The 14165-nt window shown below is 45.9% G+C and overlaps 1 protein-coding gene across 1 annotated transcript in view; it reads left to right on the top strand.

Annotated features, from left to right (window-relative positions):
- Positions 1–9296, top strand: part of Pag1 (phosphoprotein membrane anchor with glycosphingolipid microdomains 1) — a 138944-nt gene extending 129648 nt beyond the window's left edge. The window contains exons 8-9 of the mRNA XM_036178448.1: positions 3014–3073; positions 4702–9296. Coding sequence (XP_036034341.1) covers positions 3014–3073; positions 4702–5058 — 417 coding nt within the window. The 3' untranslated portion in view covers positions 5059–9296. The remainder of the gene's footprint in view (positions 1–3013; positions 3074–4701) is intronic.
- The last annotated feature ends 4869 nt before the right edge of the window (positions 9297–14165 follow it).

The raw sequence follows: 14165 nt of genomic DNA on the forward strand, positions 1-14165 counted from the left end.
ACAAACATGTCCATAATGGCAGTACGGTCTTGAGTTTCCACCCTGCATATAACCAAAGACAGGAAAACCAGTGTAAGCTCACACTGCCTAGACTAGCCAAAGGTTCTTATTACTAAACATGTGAATGCTAAAAGAGTTGGTTTTCTATTGTTACTAAGCAATTCTCCAGGTTTGACATCAAAAACTGGAAACCCACATCTAAGGGTCAAATCATCCCTTCATGTCATAAAAGTGAGTAATCCTCTTCCGTGTAAGCAATCCCAATTTTAAGTGAATTAAGAATTTCAAGTGTTTGATGTTCTAAAAAGATTTTATTGAGCATCTACTGCATGTCATATGGCCTTCTAGATGTTATATACCAGTGACCAAAGCATAAATGAATGAAAATCCAGGTCATGTGGAATTTATGCTTTAATGAGGAAGAGATAGACACAATACAGTTTAAAGGGAAAAAATAAAGTAAGGAAGATTGGGAGTGAGTGGGCTGGGATTGGAGTTGTTGGCTTCCACCTCAACGTGAAGGCGATCCTAAGAAGAGTCTAGGGAGTGGCTGTAAAAGCTGTCCAGGTGGCCTTCAGGCATGGTGCAGTTTGGTCTCTGGGAGACCCCTAAGCTAGACCAGCGGCTGGTGTGTGGAGGGAGGGCAGGGGTAGCGCAGAGGTGGGCAAGGATGAGAGCAGTTTGCCGACAGGTACCGGGGTGTGGGTGTATGGCCTGGGCTCAATGTCTGAACGAAACCAGCAGTATAATGTATGCTCTGAAAGCCTCCCCTGTGCTAATAACCAGAGCTAGAGGGGCCCCAGTGAGGACAGAGGCAGCGGAAGTGAAGAGAGGGGCCAGCCAGCACCGAGAGCTGGGGCTGGCACAGCCTGCGGGCACACAGAACCACTGTGAACCAAGATAGAGTATCTCAGGTGGCAGGAGCTGGAGCAAGCTCAGGACTGAGCCTAATGGTGACACAGCTCAGGGCAGCTGGGGAGATGAGTGGGCCGAGAGGGAAGGCAGGGACTGGATCCACGCGCTTTAGAACTAGCAGCAGAACTGTGTGTAAGCACATGGGCTTGCATGAGTGAATAGTAGGGCCAGAAGAGTCCCAAGAACAGGAATCTGGGGGAATAGCTGGAGAAACCCAAATAAGAACAAAAACCAGGAAAGAGGGCGGAGGTTGCTGGAGACTGCATAAAGAAAGTATTTGAGGAGGAAGCAGAGACCTCAGTTCACAGAGGACAAGTCATCATTCTGATGTGGTCATCATTTGGGACCAGGCGAATAGTTCCTCCGACCATGAAGGCAGAAACGCAGCTCTAATGGGTTCCAAGAGGAAAGTTATCTGAGACTTTGTTGTAGACCGAGAGGAAAAGATGGAAGTACAGTTGTTTGTTTTGTTTGGTGTCTAGCATGTTTACATGTTGGTGGAGATGACCCCACCAAGGGAGGAACATCTGGTGCTGTAGACAAAATAGGAGAGAGGTAGAATAGCCCTCACACGCAGTGTGAGAGGACAGGATCCAGTGTGAAGGAGGGACGGCTGAGTGCAGGGCATGGCAAGCACGTTCACGTGTGGTAACCCGTCATGTGTGGTAACCTGTTGGGGACAGAAGGACACCAGGGCTGCTGGGGGTGGGGTAGAGTATTTACCCCTCCGGTTTTCTCAGAGAATCCAGAAGCGAGGCTGTCCGGTCCGTCGGTGACTGAGGTGGTACTGTGGTGGGCAGGTAAGGATGTGGGGGTGCGTTGGAGAAAGAGGAGAAGGTGCCAAGTAAATGGGCCTGTGCGGAAGAGCAGATGCAGAGTACGTTAGTCAAGTGGCCTTAGACACAAAGCACTGTGAGGGCCCACCCACTGGCCCAGCAGCAGGCAAGGGACCTGAGTTCCCCAGTTGTGATGACTGACTATAGAGTAATACTTGGTAAAGCAGGAAAGAGATACCACAAGGGAAAACGGAAAGACAGTTGCATCACAACTAAGTGTTGATGAACCGTTGGAATCCAGAATTAAAAAGAAGAGTTGGAATGAGGATGTGGGTCTGAAAGAATTTCTAGGAGCTGGGGTGGTAGGGGACAGAGAGAGCCCAGGTAACTAAAGGCCTGGTGCAGTGAAGAGATGGGAGATGGCGGAGCATGCTGTCAGTGTGAGGGAGAGAAGGTGTGGATGGATGTGCTTTTGTTGGAATCAAGAATTAAGAAGTGTATTAGAATTAGTTAATAAGCCAGAGCCCTATCACAGAAGAACTGGGAAGAAAATCATTGAGAAACAAGGCCAGGGGTGTTGTGAGATCTGTGTGCGTTCCTCCTGGTGACACCGGCTGGCTCTCAGATGGGACATGCTGGCATGTTGTATAGAAGGGCCAGCTTTTTTATCACTGTCCCCCACCTCCGTCAACCCTCCCTTGGTGGTGGTTAGGAACCAAATCCGTGGTTTTGAAAATCACTGGCTTGTTTCCACCCGCACACTGAAGTATTAGAAGACCTTGTATGTAGTTGGAGACCTTCTCTCCAGCCCCCACCAAGCCCTGTTAGACAGCCCACTTATAAAATAAATACACAGACATTTATATTATTTAAACTGCTTGGCCAGTAGCTCAGGCCTACTGTTGTCTAGCTCTTACTCTTATATTTAGCCCATTTCTATTACTCTATACTTTGCCACGTGGCTTGTGGCTTACCATTACCTTACATCTTCCTTGTCATGGCAGCGGCAGGCAGCATCTCTCTGCCTCCGCTTCCTGTTCCCAGAATTCTCTTCTCTGCTTCTCCCACCTATACTTCCTGCCTGGCTACTGGCCAATCAGCATTTTGTTTACACAGAGTGATATCCACAGCACTTGTATGGCAGTGACGTGGCTGGGCAGCCAGAGTGTGCCAACAGCTGATGAAGAGACACGTGATTGCCTGTAGTCTGTAGAGATCACTTGAAAGCATTGGCGTAGACATGGGCGTGTATATGCAGAAGGCAGGTTAAACTATCAGCTTCAAATTGCTTTAATTTGGTTTGCAATTTTTTTTTTTAACAGAGATTTAGTTCCTTGTCATACAAGTCTCGGGAAGAAGATCCGACTCTTACAGAAGAGGAGGTAAATTTCAATTCTTTTCCAATAACCAAAAAAAAAAAAAAAAAAAAACTTTAGAAAATATAGACATCAAGGGGCTGGAGACATGGTTCAGCAGTTAAGAGCATGGACTGCTCTTGCAGAGGAGTTCAGTTACCACAACCCAGGCTGGGCAGCTCACAACCACCTGGCTCACCAGCTCCAGGGGAATCCAGTGCCTCCCAATGCCTCTGATATCCACAGGCACCTGCACTCACATGCGCGCATGCGTGTGTACACACACACACACACACACACACACACACACACACACACACAAAACCCTGCACAGTCACAGTTATTCACAAACGTAGTCTCAGCACTCAAGAGGCTGAAGCTGGAGAGTATTTACTTCAATGCAAGCCTGGACTGCAAAAATAGACCTCCCACCCACCCACCGAAAGGAAAAATAGCGCTTCTTCCCAAGGATAAAGGTATCCCGACTGCTTCCCTTGTTTGAAAAAAAACTGCCAGGCTCCCAAGCCTCTGCTCCGGTGTCAGGGTTGAGATATTGTTTCCCACGGGAAGGTACATGACAGATGGTGAGCCAGGAGAAGGGCAGGATGAGTACCTTAGCAGACTGAAGGACGCTGGGCAGGGAGAAGTGCGGGACGAACATGAAGAGAGAACTGGGGTCAGAAAAGGAGAGGGAGTTTAGTCAACAGCTGGGGGCCACCCTAGAAGGAAATCCCAAAGTTGGGATGGGTGGGAACAGAGAATTTGATCCTGTCTAAAAGACAGGGAAATGTCTCGGTGAGGAATGTTGGATGCTGGTCGCTTCTGGAAAGATGAATTAGGCTAAGGCTGACATCACTTGAAGCAACCAATGAAAACAGATGGTGGATTTGCAAGAACCAGGGTAAACACTGAGACATTTAGTGGTGCCTTCGAAATGTAGAAGCCACGATTATGATACATGTCAAGCTAGGTTCGACAGGGCACCAGATCCCTTCCCGACTCTTGCTGTACAAGGCTGGAGTGGCATGCCCAATGTGGGCACTTGGTCCTGTAGAGACCCACACACAGAGCCAGGGAGTTCTGGAGCGCAGGGCTGGAAGATGAAGAGTCTCACAGTTCAAGACATACTTTCTTCAGATGATACTGCCTCAGCCCCTACAAGTTCCTTTTCCTAAGGAAGGAAAAGTTCATCTATCTGTCTCCACAAGGCAAAAACCTACGCATCATCTTTGATTCCTGTTGCCTCCCCATCCCAGGGGCGGCCAATTGCCAGGGCCCTTCAGGGGTCTCCCCACCTTCAGTCCCCCACTCCACCTCTGGAGTGCCCCTCACTGGCCCATGCAGTCCCCTCCTACTCTGTCTCTTGTGATTCCATGGCCTCCCTCTAGTGGGTTTTCTACCAGCCACGGTAGCTCCATCTGGTCCCATGAGAAACCCACAAAACTGGGTTTATAGGGTTCATCAAGTCTGAGTGACGTACAGCAAAGAAGATGGTTTGATTATTCTCTAGTAAGGTACTCAGAGTGAATATTGATGGCAATGGTAGCTGGAGGGTGGGAGGTGTTCACGTGCGCCATGTGCTTAGCACCAAGAAGGGGAGGAGGAGGTCACAGCTTTCGGGCAACATACTCATTTCTTTTTTCCCTAGATCTCAGGCGATGTATTCCTCAGTGAATAAACCCGCACAGTCAGCACACAAGCCCGGACCAGCTCTGAAGGGGCCAGAGTTTACCTGCCACTCGAAGCAGGGACCCCCTCAGAGGTCATCATCTTCCTGTAACGACCTCTATGCCACTGTGAAGGACTTTGAGAAATCTCCCAACAACATCAGCACACTTCTGCCAGCAAGGAGGCCCAGTGGGGAACCAGAGCCTGACTATGAAGCCATACAGACTCTAAACAGAGAGGAAGAAAAGGTCCCTCTGGAGACCAACGGCCACCTCGTCCCCAAGGAGAATGACTACGAGAGCATTGGGGAGTTGCAGCAGTGCAGAGATATCACCAGGCTCTAGAAACCCAGAAAGTAGTCCCAAAGAGCCTGTGATCAGCACCCACCCGGGACAGCTCTGCTAGAAGTGACATCAGCCTCATGTCGCTCTAGTTAACCGAAGTCAAGTACAGGTTCACAGCTGTTCCTCAGCTTCTAAAACAGTAAGGTATAGCCCCCCCGCCCCCCGTCAGGGCAGGACCCCATGCTCACAAGAAACCCTGAGTACCTGGGGCCTCCCGCATCCCAAAGAGGAAGGCAGGCTGTGAGGGGAAGCTCCACCCACCAATGATGCGATTCCTTCTGCCTGGAATACCGCCCTGCAGACCAGCCAGGGTTTTGTCCCTCACTCTCCTTTTCTCTGTCTGTTCCTAGTGCTAAAATATCTGGTATTTCACCCCTTGAAACCTACTCACATCTGTGGTTCATTCCAAGGACGGTCTCCCACAGGCTTGGCACTGGCTTTCAGCTAGATGTTATGATGGTGAGAAGCTGGCCGCTGGTTCCCATTAGGTCGCCCTCTTCCCAGACCTGCCCTGTTGGTCCCTGGGCATCTGGACTGTGCAGGCTACTAGGTTTGGGTAGGTGTCCCTGGAATCTCTGGGGCCTTTGCTCCTGATTTTGACACTGCGTTTGCGATCTTTTCACAAGGTACTTGAGGGACTTTAGATACTTTTTCTAATTTTTTCTGTTCCAAACCTTCCCCCACAGTGTTCAGAAATTTATCAAAGCCTTCTCAGAACCCCCAGTGGCTACTCCAGTACTTCTGAAGCTCTGTAAGCCCAGGGTTCTTCCTTCCAAGCAGAGCCTTAATGTTCATGTTGGGACCCAGGCCACATGTGCGGATGGCAGCCGTGGTGTCTATCCCTAAAGGGCTGTGGACATGAATTTGTGTTTCCAATGATCTCTGCTGCCCACGTGTGTGACTTTCCTGTTATCCAATGGTAATCTAAGAGTAAAATGTAAACATTTATTTTATTATATAAATTTATAAGATGTTTTATGTTTCATGCCTAATTTCTAGAAAGTGCCAGAAAATATATATTAACTATTTTGATTTTATGTACAATGATTTATACTCTTAATTTGAAAGGACACCATAAAGCACATAAGCTAGATCATTGATCTAGCGGCTTTTAGTCTTTTCTCTAACAAGTAATACAACCTTGAAGACCTGTAACGACTCAACTTTCCAAACGGCACTGGGAGCTCCAGATCCCAGACCCCCAGACCACTGGTGGCGAAATGCAGTAAGGGAAAATCAGCGTGTCGGTGGTTATGATGGACATTGCCGAAACAGTGTTAAAAACAGAACCAAGTCCGCCTTGGGAATCTTGAACTTCCTGAATGTTGCAGACTTTCATTCAAAGCTGGTAACGCCTCTAGGAACACCAGTGGCGGTGTCCACACTACAGCACTTGACATGCAAACTGCCCGCTAGGCTTTTGTTTTTCTTCATTTAACAGAAACCAGGGGCTGAAGTCGTTCCGATGAAAAGTTCTGCCTGGTTTGAATTTAGTCATCTCTAGATCCTCCAAGGCCAACATGGGAAACGGTGCTCACTTCTCATTTCAAAAGGAGCCTAGCCAAAGTGCAGACAGGAAGCCTTCCTGCACAGAAACAGACAAAGAGGGAGGCCATTCCCCCACTGCCGTGCCATCTGACTCTAATGACTTAATAATCATGCTGTTTTCCCTTCTTGTGACAGAGAGTGTGACTGAGGGGGTGAAGTGACCACCGGCTTGTGGCCTGTGTTTCCATCCTGCTGCACTCATAAACTGTTTCTGTCACTGCTGTGTACCACGCTTGTGGGATTGCAAACTCAACTCTCTTAGGTGGTGTCCGTCAGCCCAATCCACCCATGGCAATGCCACACAGATAAGCCTAACCACTGCCGATCAGGTCACAGCAGGGGACCACCAGCCCCAGGAGCGGCAGAGGGCAAGGATCCTCCACAAACACTGATTTCCACCGCTAGGTATTAATGAGTTGACCCAAGTGTCTCTCGGGTCATACGTGTCCCCTTGGCACGTGGTGCCACCCATGACACAGGGCACATTCCTAGCCTTGTGCTTACCATAGCACCATTCTTCACAGGCACCTTACGGCTCAGAAGTTTGATTGTGTCTTATACAAAGTCTTAACTTAGCAGGGAAGCTGGTGTGGTCTCTAAAGTATAAAACTCTGTAGAGACAAGTTCATTATCAATAAGCATGTCGTCTTGAAATCTCGTCGTCAGAATGTCCCCAGAGTTTTCAAATATATATGCAAAACAGTCATAAAATATGCACTCTCCTGGTTTGAGAACCATGAATAAGTTGTGACAGATCGTATCTTAAGTGTGCTTTACAAGGCCCTTGACACAAGTTCCAAGAGAATAAGCAGTCGCTGAGGAGTGGGGAGGAGCAAGCAAGGAAGGCAGCTCGGCCCAGCTGAGCTTCAGGGACATAATCAGTGTATATTGGTTGGTGTCTCATCATTGTTTGACTTGGTTATCCAGGGTCTTTTCCTTTCGTTTTGTTCTAACTCTTTGCTCTTTGACTTGGTTCAAATTCTGTGTTCCTGTCTGAGCTGGACAGATCCTGTGGTCTGTTCTAAAGTCTTAACCTAAATGTTACAGAGTTTAAATGTATGAAAGTCATAATCAAAGCAGACTGCCCCGTATACAGAAACAGTCACCGCTGGCATCCACAGTGTGTGTCTGGTCATACCCAGCTTGCGGGAAATTATCTACAAAGAGAAAAATAAATCATAAGATTTGTTTCTTTAAATCAGAAGTATAATTCTATCTAGAAGTAGCTATTTCTTTAAATACTTTTAAAAGTCCTTGAGGAAAGCATTTTGTACTACTTCACATACTTCCCAAATGTAAATCATGAGAAAGCATAGACTGTCTTATGTGAAATGTTTAAGAAACTCTAAAAGAAGGTCATTTTTATAAACATGTTGGCTGCATATGTTTGACTTGTCCTTATCTAAATCATATCATTAAGTTTCTAAAACTTCTAAATAATACTAGTCATCTTTGTGAGAAAGAAGTTCATGGTTGTTCTACAGTAAATTCAACAGAATTGGATTCTCCCACAGTAAATTCGAATTGAGTGCTAAATAACAATAACACAGAACTAAAATCTCACCAGCATTCCAGAGTACTTCTCTTACTTGCTTTTCACCAGTATAATTAGAACAGCCCCCCTTCACCAGCCATGAACTGTACGTATACACACATGTGTATGTATGTGCATATGTATGTATTCTGTCTTGCTGGCTCTGGCACTAATTAGGCTGCGCTCTATTATATGTTTGGTAAGTTTATCGTACCAGTGTGATGAGCTTGTGGCAGAGCAGCAGAATTCAAAGAAACTATTCTCCATCCGTTTCATTTGGTAATTATGGACGCCTTCCTCGGCTGCTTCCACTTAGCTTTCCCAATGAATACCTCCAGATTTTAATTCTCCCGGTTGGCAAACAATGCTGTCTGAAGATGCCTTTGTTATACTTGGGACCCAATGCATATTCAGTCTGAGAAAAGACTGTGAACAGGTGTACTACTCCGTGTGTGTCAAGGAAGAGAGAAAGCCAAAAGCAACAAAAGAGAAACCCTGAGCCGGGCTGCAGGCTAGGTGGCCTCCCAGGTGCCGAGGCTAGCGATCACACAGGGGATCTATTTTATTCCAAGCACCTGCAGCAGGAGGGACAAAGTCTGACTTGTGACCATGCAGTGGCTGATTCCAGACTGAAGCAGGATTTTGTAAATGGGTAGATGACACTGATCCCAATGCTCCTTGTGATAGAGAATAGGAATCCCTGTGATCTCAGGGTGCATTCTTCTGAAAGGGTTGGTTTCTGGTGCACAGACATCTTAGAGCTGGCTGCTGGAGTCAGTCTGTATTGAGGGTTATTTCCTGGAAACCCTGACAGGTATATAATACTGGGCCAAGGGGATATTGAAAGTGTAATGTTGGGTGTTAGTGAGTAGCTGATGTGAAAATAGGAACATGTCTGGACAGAATCAAATGTGGATTTATTTACAGTAGCCTCTGCATCCTTCCTTGCTGGGGCCCATATCTTCCTCAGAGCATTATTCCTAACAGAGCATCAAACAAGCTGAAAACACTTATACTACAAGTATTTCACTTAAAGACATCAGGATAGAACCCAGGAAAATTATTTTTATCTGGAATTAGGAAATAAAATGTTAAAAATCATGGTCCAAAAGAGAAAGAATATTTGTATAGTTTTTTAATCCTATTTTTGCTCATTTTCAAGTCTTTTGTGTTTTTATTTTTTATATCTTACCTCTAAATATTTATATTTTATTGTTTTTTCAAGTTCTTTCATTTAACTGAGAAATATTTGTTCAGATTCTTAAAATCAGATAAAATTGGAAGTATAATTTTGTTTAAAAGATAATTTAAAGATCATTCCACTTAATATTCATCTATCCTAATACAGACTTCTTCCTTGGATTGTCACTGATATGCTGTAGGTTTTAAGATGTAGGAGCTGGGCATGGTAGTTCATGCCTGTAATCCTATCATTTGGGAGAGTGGGCTGGAAGGTCTTGAGTTCAAGGCTAACCTCGGTTATATGGCCAGACCCTGTTTCTAAATAAAATATTCTAGTTATCTCAAGTCACCTTATATGTGTTATAAAGGTTGATGACCGTCCCTCCTCAGACTCCTATGTTAAGTGGGCACAGGAGAATGATGTCATCTGGTAATCATATTGCATTTGCATGTCTTATGTTTTCTGGGGGAGTCTGAAACACAGCCTGATAAGTAAACTCTTATAAGTAGAGTTTTATTTCTCAATCCATCACTTTCCCTCGTAAGGATGGTTGACCATAACATGACTCTTGGGTTCCACACCAGTTTGAAGGTACTCCTCTTCCTCAAGTACAGTACAAAATAATTCAAGACTCAGAGCACTCACCAGCTGTCTGCAGATCTTTGTAACTGTCTGATCATCCCGTTCATGGAGGAGCGAATAGTTGGTTTTCAAAAGTGACATACTAAAACTTTGGTTTTATGTGTTCAAAACTATCCATACTGCCTCAGAATCCTACAGTTCTTCCCTACCTCTGATGGTCTAAAGGCAGAAGCACTAGGGTGTGAAGTCGTATTTCCTTCCACCTCACTTTGCTTGCTCCTGCACAGATGGCCTTCTGTCTATTGTCCATCTGTCTGAGGACCTCTTCCCTACCAATGGAAATCTCCCCAGCTATCTTCTCTGTGCCATCTCTTCAGGATGTCCTCTCTCCCAGCACCCAGCACCAGCCAGCGTGAAACCACTGACTGTGACTCTGGAATGACCACCTCTAATTTCCTGCTTCTCAGGCTCCAAGAAAAGGTCACTGGCCTGGAAGCAGACACTGATGACTTTGTCCATTCCTGACCCAGCTCCATGTAGAACCCATTGGTGAACCTGATGTGACATTGCCCATCACTTAGGCCTTTTCAACTTATTTTGTAATGTAGGCCTCTGTTGTTTCTCCTCCCCCCCCCCCCCCCAGTCGGTCTAGAATATCAATTCCTTCATGCTACTGCACAGAGGGCTGCCAGCTACCCAGCAGGATTGTGAAAGCATTCATAGTGTTTATCTAGTAGAGATGCTACATGAAAAATTCCTGGAATGTTGAGTCTGGGGCTCTAATTATTCTGTGTATTTTTAGTATTTTTTTAAGTTTCAAATATACATTTAACTCTGAAGGGGGACAAAAAATAAAATTAGAACTAAGTGTTGTGAGTAGCTCCCTGGTTCTGTTTGTCTCTCAAAAATATCCTATCCCCGCTCCCCACCTGCCATTTGGAATCTCTTAAGGCGGTGGTTCTCAACCTTCCTAATGCTGGGACCCTTCAATACAGTTCTTTACAACTGTAACATTGCTACTGTTATGATCTTAATATAAATATCTGACATGCAGGATATCTGATATACAACCCCCACATGGGTCACGACCCACAGGTTGAGAACCAATGTCTTAAGCTGTGAACAGGAAATGTGTATAAATGAGGGCAATTAACTCAAAAATTAAACTTGTTCTTTAGATGTTTTCTTTGTAACTCAAGAGTAAGCCAAGTTTGTGGATAACGTAGTGTGGTCATTAAAGCTGCAATCTGTAAGCCAGGAGAAGCAGTCTTTCAAGTGTATTTTTTTAAGACTTCAGCTGTTTCAGAGGAGCCACTCCTGAAATAGAAGAACAAAACTCCCAGAGCCTGCCCAGCAGAACACCGCAGCTGTCTGCCATCATCCGGGTGTTTCTTCTTGCCTACCGTGTTTCAATAATTTGTGGGGGGTGGGGGGGGAGGCAGTTTAAAAATTTCTTGGAAAAGTGACTTAATGTGTTGAGTTAAATCCTCCAGTTTAGTCTAAAGAGAATTACTGGTTTTGGAGACAAGAGCACTGGGCTGTGGTCTCTGTTCCATCATTGACTTTACCATGTGACCTCAAGCAAATGATTGGACTTCTCTGAGCCTCGCTTTCTCCATATGACAAGATGGGGAGAATGATAATCAACCATTGCCTACCTCACAGGGCTGTTTTGAGGACAAGTAAGATCCTACAGACGATATGAGTGCTTTGACCTCCTTGAAAGGTGCTATATCAATTAAGGTTGCATTGTTTTAATGATGCAGTTCGTTGTATGTAGGATTAGATAAGAGCAATACTTTTTGTCGTGTTTCAATTTAAGCGTATTTCTACTCCTCTGGCCAGATCCCGAGTTTCGTTCAGTAGTGGAACCTGAGGAACCGATACGGGTGTGTGTTTTCTGTCTCTGACGGTGATGTGTCAATTCTGGATCGTCATAAAGGCTGCAGTTTCACTCATGATGGCTTCTAGTTTACATGTAATGAACCTTATCCAAGCTGTATATTAAAAGTATAATTACTTGTAAATAACAGGTACGTTGTTGTAATTAAAGGCACTTATAAACTTGTCTTGGTTCTTTTTAAATTGTAATAAAGGTCAGTTTTATATCAAAGCTTGTTAAAATTCATTTGATATTTGGAAAGGTCAAAAATGGCTAATTCATATGCTCTTAGTACATACCAGCTGCCACCATAGCCAGGAGACTGTGCCTGGTGGTCAGACCAAAGAGTGTTGTGGTTAGGGCCAGATCTCTGCAGGAAAAGCATCAGGTTTAAGTCCAGCTGCAGCTGACTCCGGGGAGCTGCTGGACAGTCTAGCTGTTGGGATTAGAGGGTGGAGCCTACTGAGAACTTTACCCTGAAGACTAAATGAGATCTTGAGCATAGCACCTGTGTTTTGCAATTGCTAATAGACTTCACGGGAAGCCTGAGCAATTTAGGGTGGCATTGCCCACCTTTGCCAGACACGCCTGGAAAGATTTGCCCCAGGCCAAGAGGAAACATAGCTTGTCTGAAGAAGGAAGGCTTAGTGCCTGGGGCTTCCACTCAGTGTGTAGCCTTGAATTCTTGACTGGCCTCTCCTGATCAAGACTAGCTCTGGGACCAAAAAGGTGAAATAGTGGGGTTCCCTTAGCCTGTAGGCCCAACACCATTCCACCTGTGAAAGCTCAGTGCTAGGGAAAGCTTTTTGTGAATCCGTAAGTGCCAGAACCCGTCTGGACCACTTGGGGAAGTGAAGTCTCTAGCTCAACGATGTGGTCTGTGTTCTGTCACCTAGGGAACAGGGCAGATTGCAAGTCCACCAGAAGCAGCCTGCCAATCTCCACACACAGTAGAAATTTAGCAAAGGGAAAGAGAAGGCTGACACCTAATTAAAGCCAATGGAACACATTCTATTCATTGTCACTTTAAAATATATATATAATTCACTGACTCACTTAACACCTGCATGAATGATCAGCTCTTATTCTGTATGTTTATTCAGACCTCAGTGTGCACGAGCTTGTCCTCGTGATTTCTTTGTTCCTCCTGGAGGATTATTAATCAGAATCTTAAGGCTGGACTTCAGGTTGTGTGGAGCCAACTGTGGACCAGGCGTCACATCTGTCCCCAAGACATCTCCATCTGTATGTCCCAATGTCATCTCCAAATGTCATTCTGGAGTGGAATCATCTTTCTCAGTTCTCCCATTTGCTTTTGGGGACATATTTTAGCTTGAAGTGTCCCCTGTAACATATACTGCACTGTAGCAAAAAGTGCTACATTGGTGTTTGATCTGGCTCAGATTCTCCTGCTGTTCTTTCCTCCACAGTTCAGTGAGCTTGGCTTGGACTGGTGTCTAGCAGGCCTTGGGATTTTGTACTTGGGATGTGCCCCTCCTAAAAGCTTCTCGGTGGCTGTGAATCTCTAGAGAAATGGCAGGGGGCCAAGGCAGAGATGTTCTCCAAGTTCGACCAGCCCAAAAAGTGCAAGCGAAGTGAGGAGGGAGGGGCACCCAGCACGGAAAGAAACTGCCTCACCACCTGCCAGAATGGGCGCAATGTCCGACAGACAGCTTTTCCATGCTCAGACCCAAGAGGAAGAAATAAATCCGCATAATATTAAAGCAGGAAAAGAAAACAAAAACCAAAGTAACCTCAGGAAAGCCACTGAACTGATTCGTCTGTGCTGTGTGGTCAGAGCTGAAGCTACCGACAGGCCGGCAGCTCACTGGAGCTCATATCCTCATGGCCTTGGAGCCTACTTAAATGTTGGGCATGCATGTTGCAGTTCCCAGGGTATCCCAGTATCCCATCCCCACAGCAGATGAGAGTCTCAGAAGCCCTCTGTGAACAGGTTAGAGTTGATGTGAGACCACAGCGGTAAGCCAGCAGAGGAGCAATCCAGGTGTGCAGCCCTGCCAATGCTGAAGCCAGCTAAACAAACCTAGGTCTTCCAGGCCTTCAACACCAATCAGTGTTGGGCCCTCCTGCCAGGTCCCCTGATGTCTCCCTCTCTGGTCCAGACCCATCCTATGGCTCTCTAGAGTACTCCAGACAGCCTTCCACAGTGTCAGTAGAATTCTCCACCAAGCCAGCCTGCTTATATCAAGAGAGACGACAGCTGACTTAATAAGGTCATTTTGAAGGCCCTGCTGTTTCCAGATGTAGTTCCAGATACTGGGGACACAGTTCCACCAGAGCGGCCTGGCAATCCCAATATACAGTACATGTTTAGTACGGAAGTAGAATGCTGATACCTAAGAGGAGAACACAGGCCA

Source organism: Onychomys torridus, chromosome 2 (assembly GCF_903995425.1).
Source record: "Onychomys torridus chromosome 2, mOncTor1.1, whole genome shotgun sequence".
Lineage (NCBI taxonomy): Eukaryota > Metazoa > Chordata > Mammalia > Rodentia > Cricetidae > Onychomys > Onychomys torridus.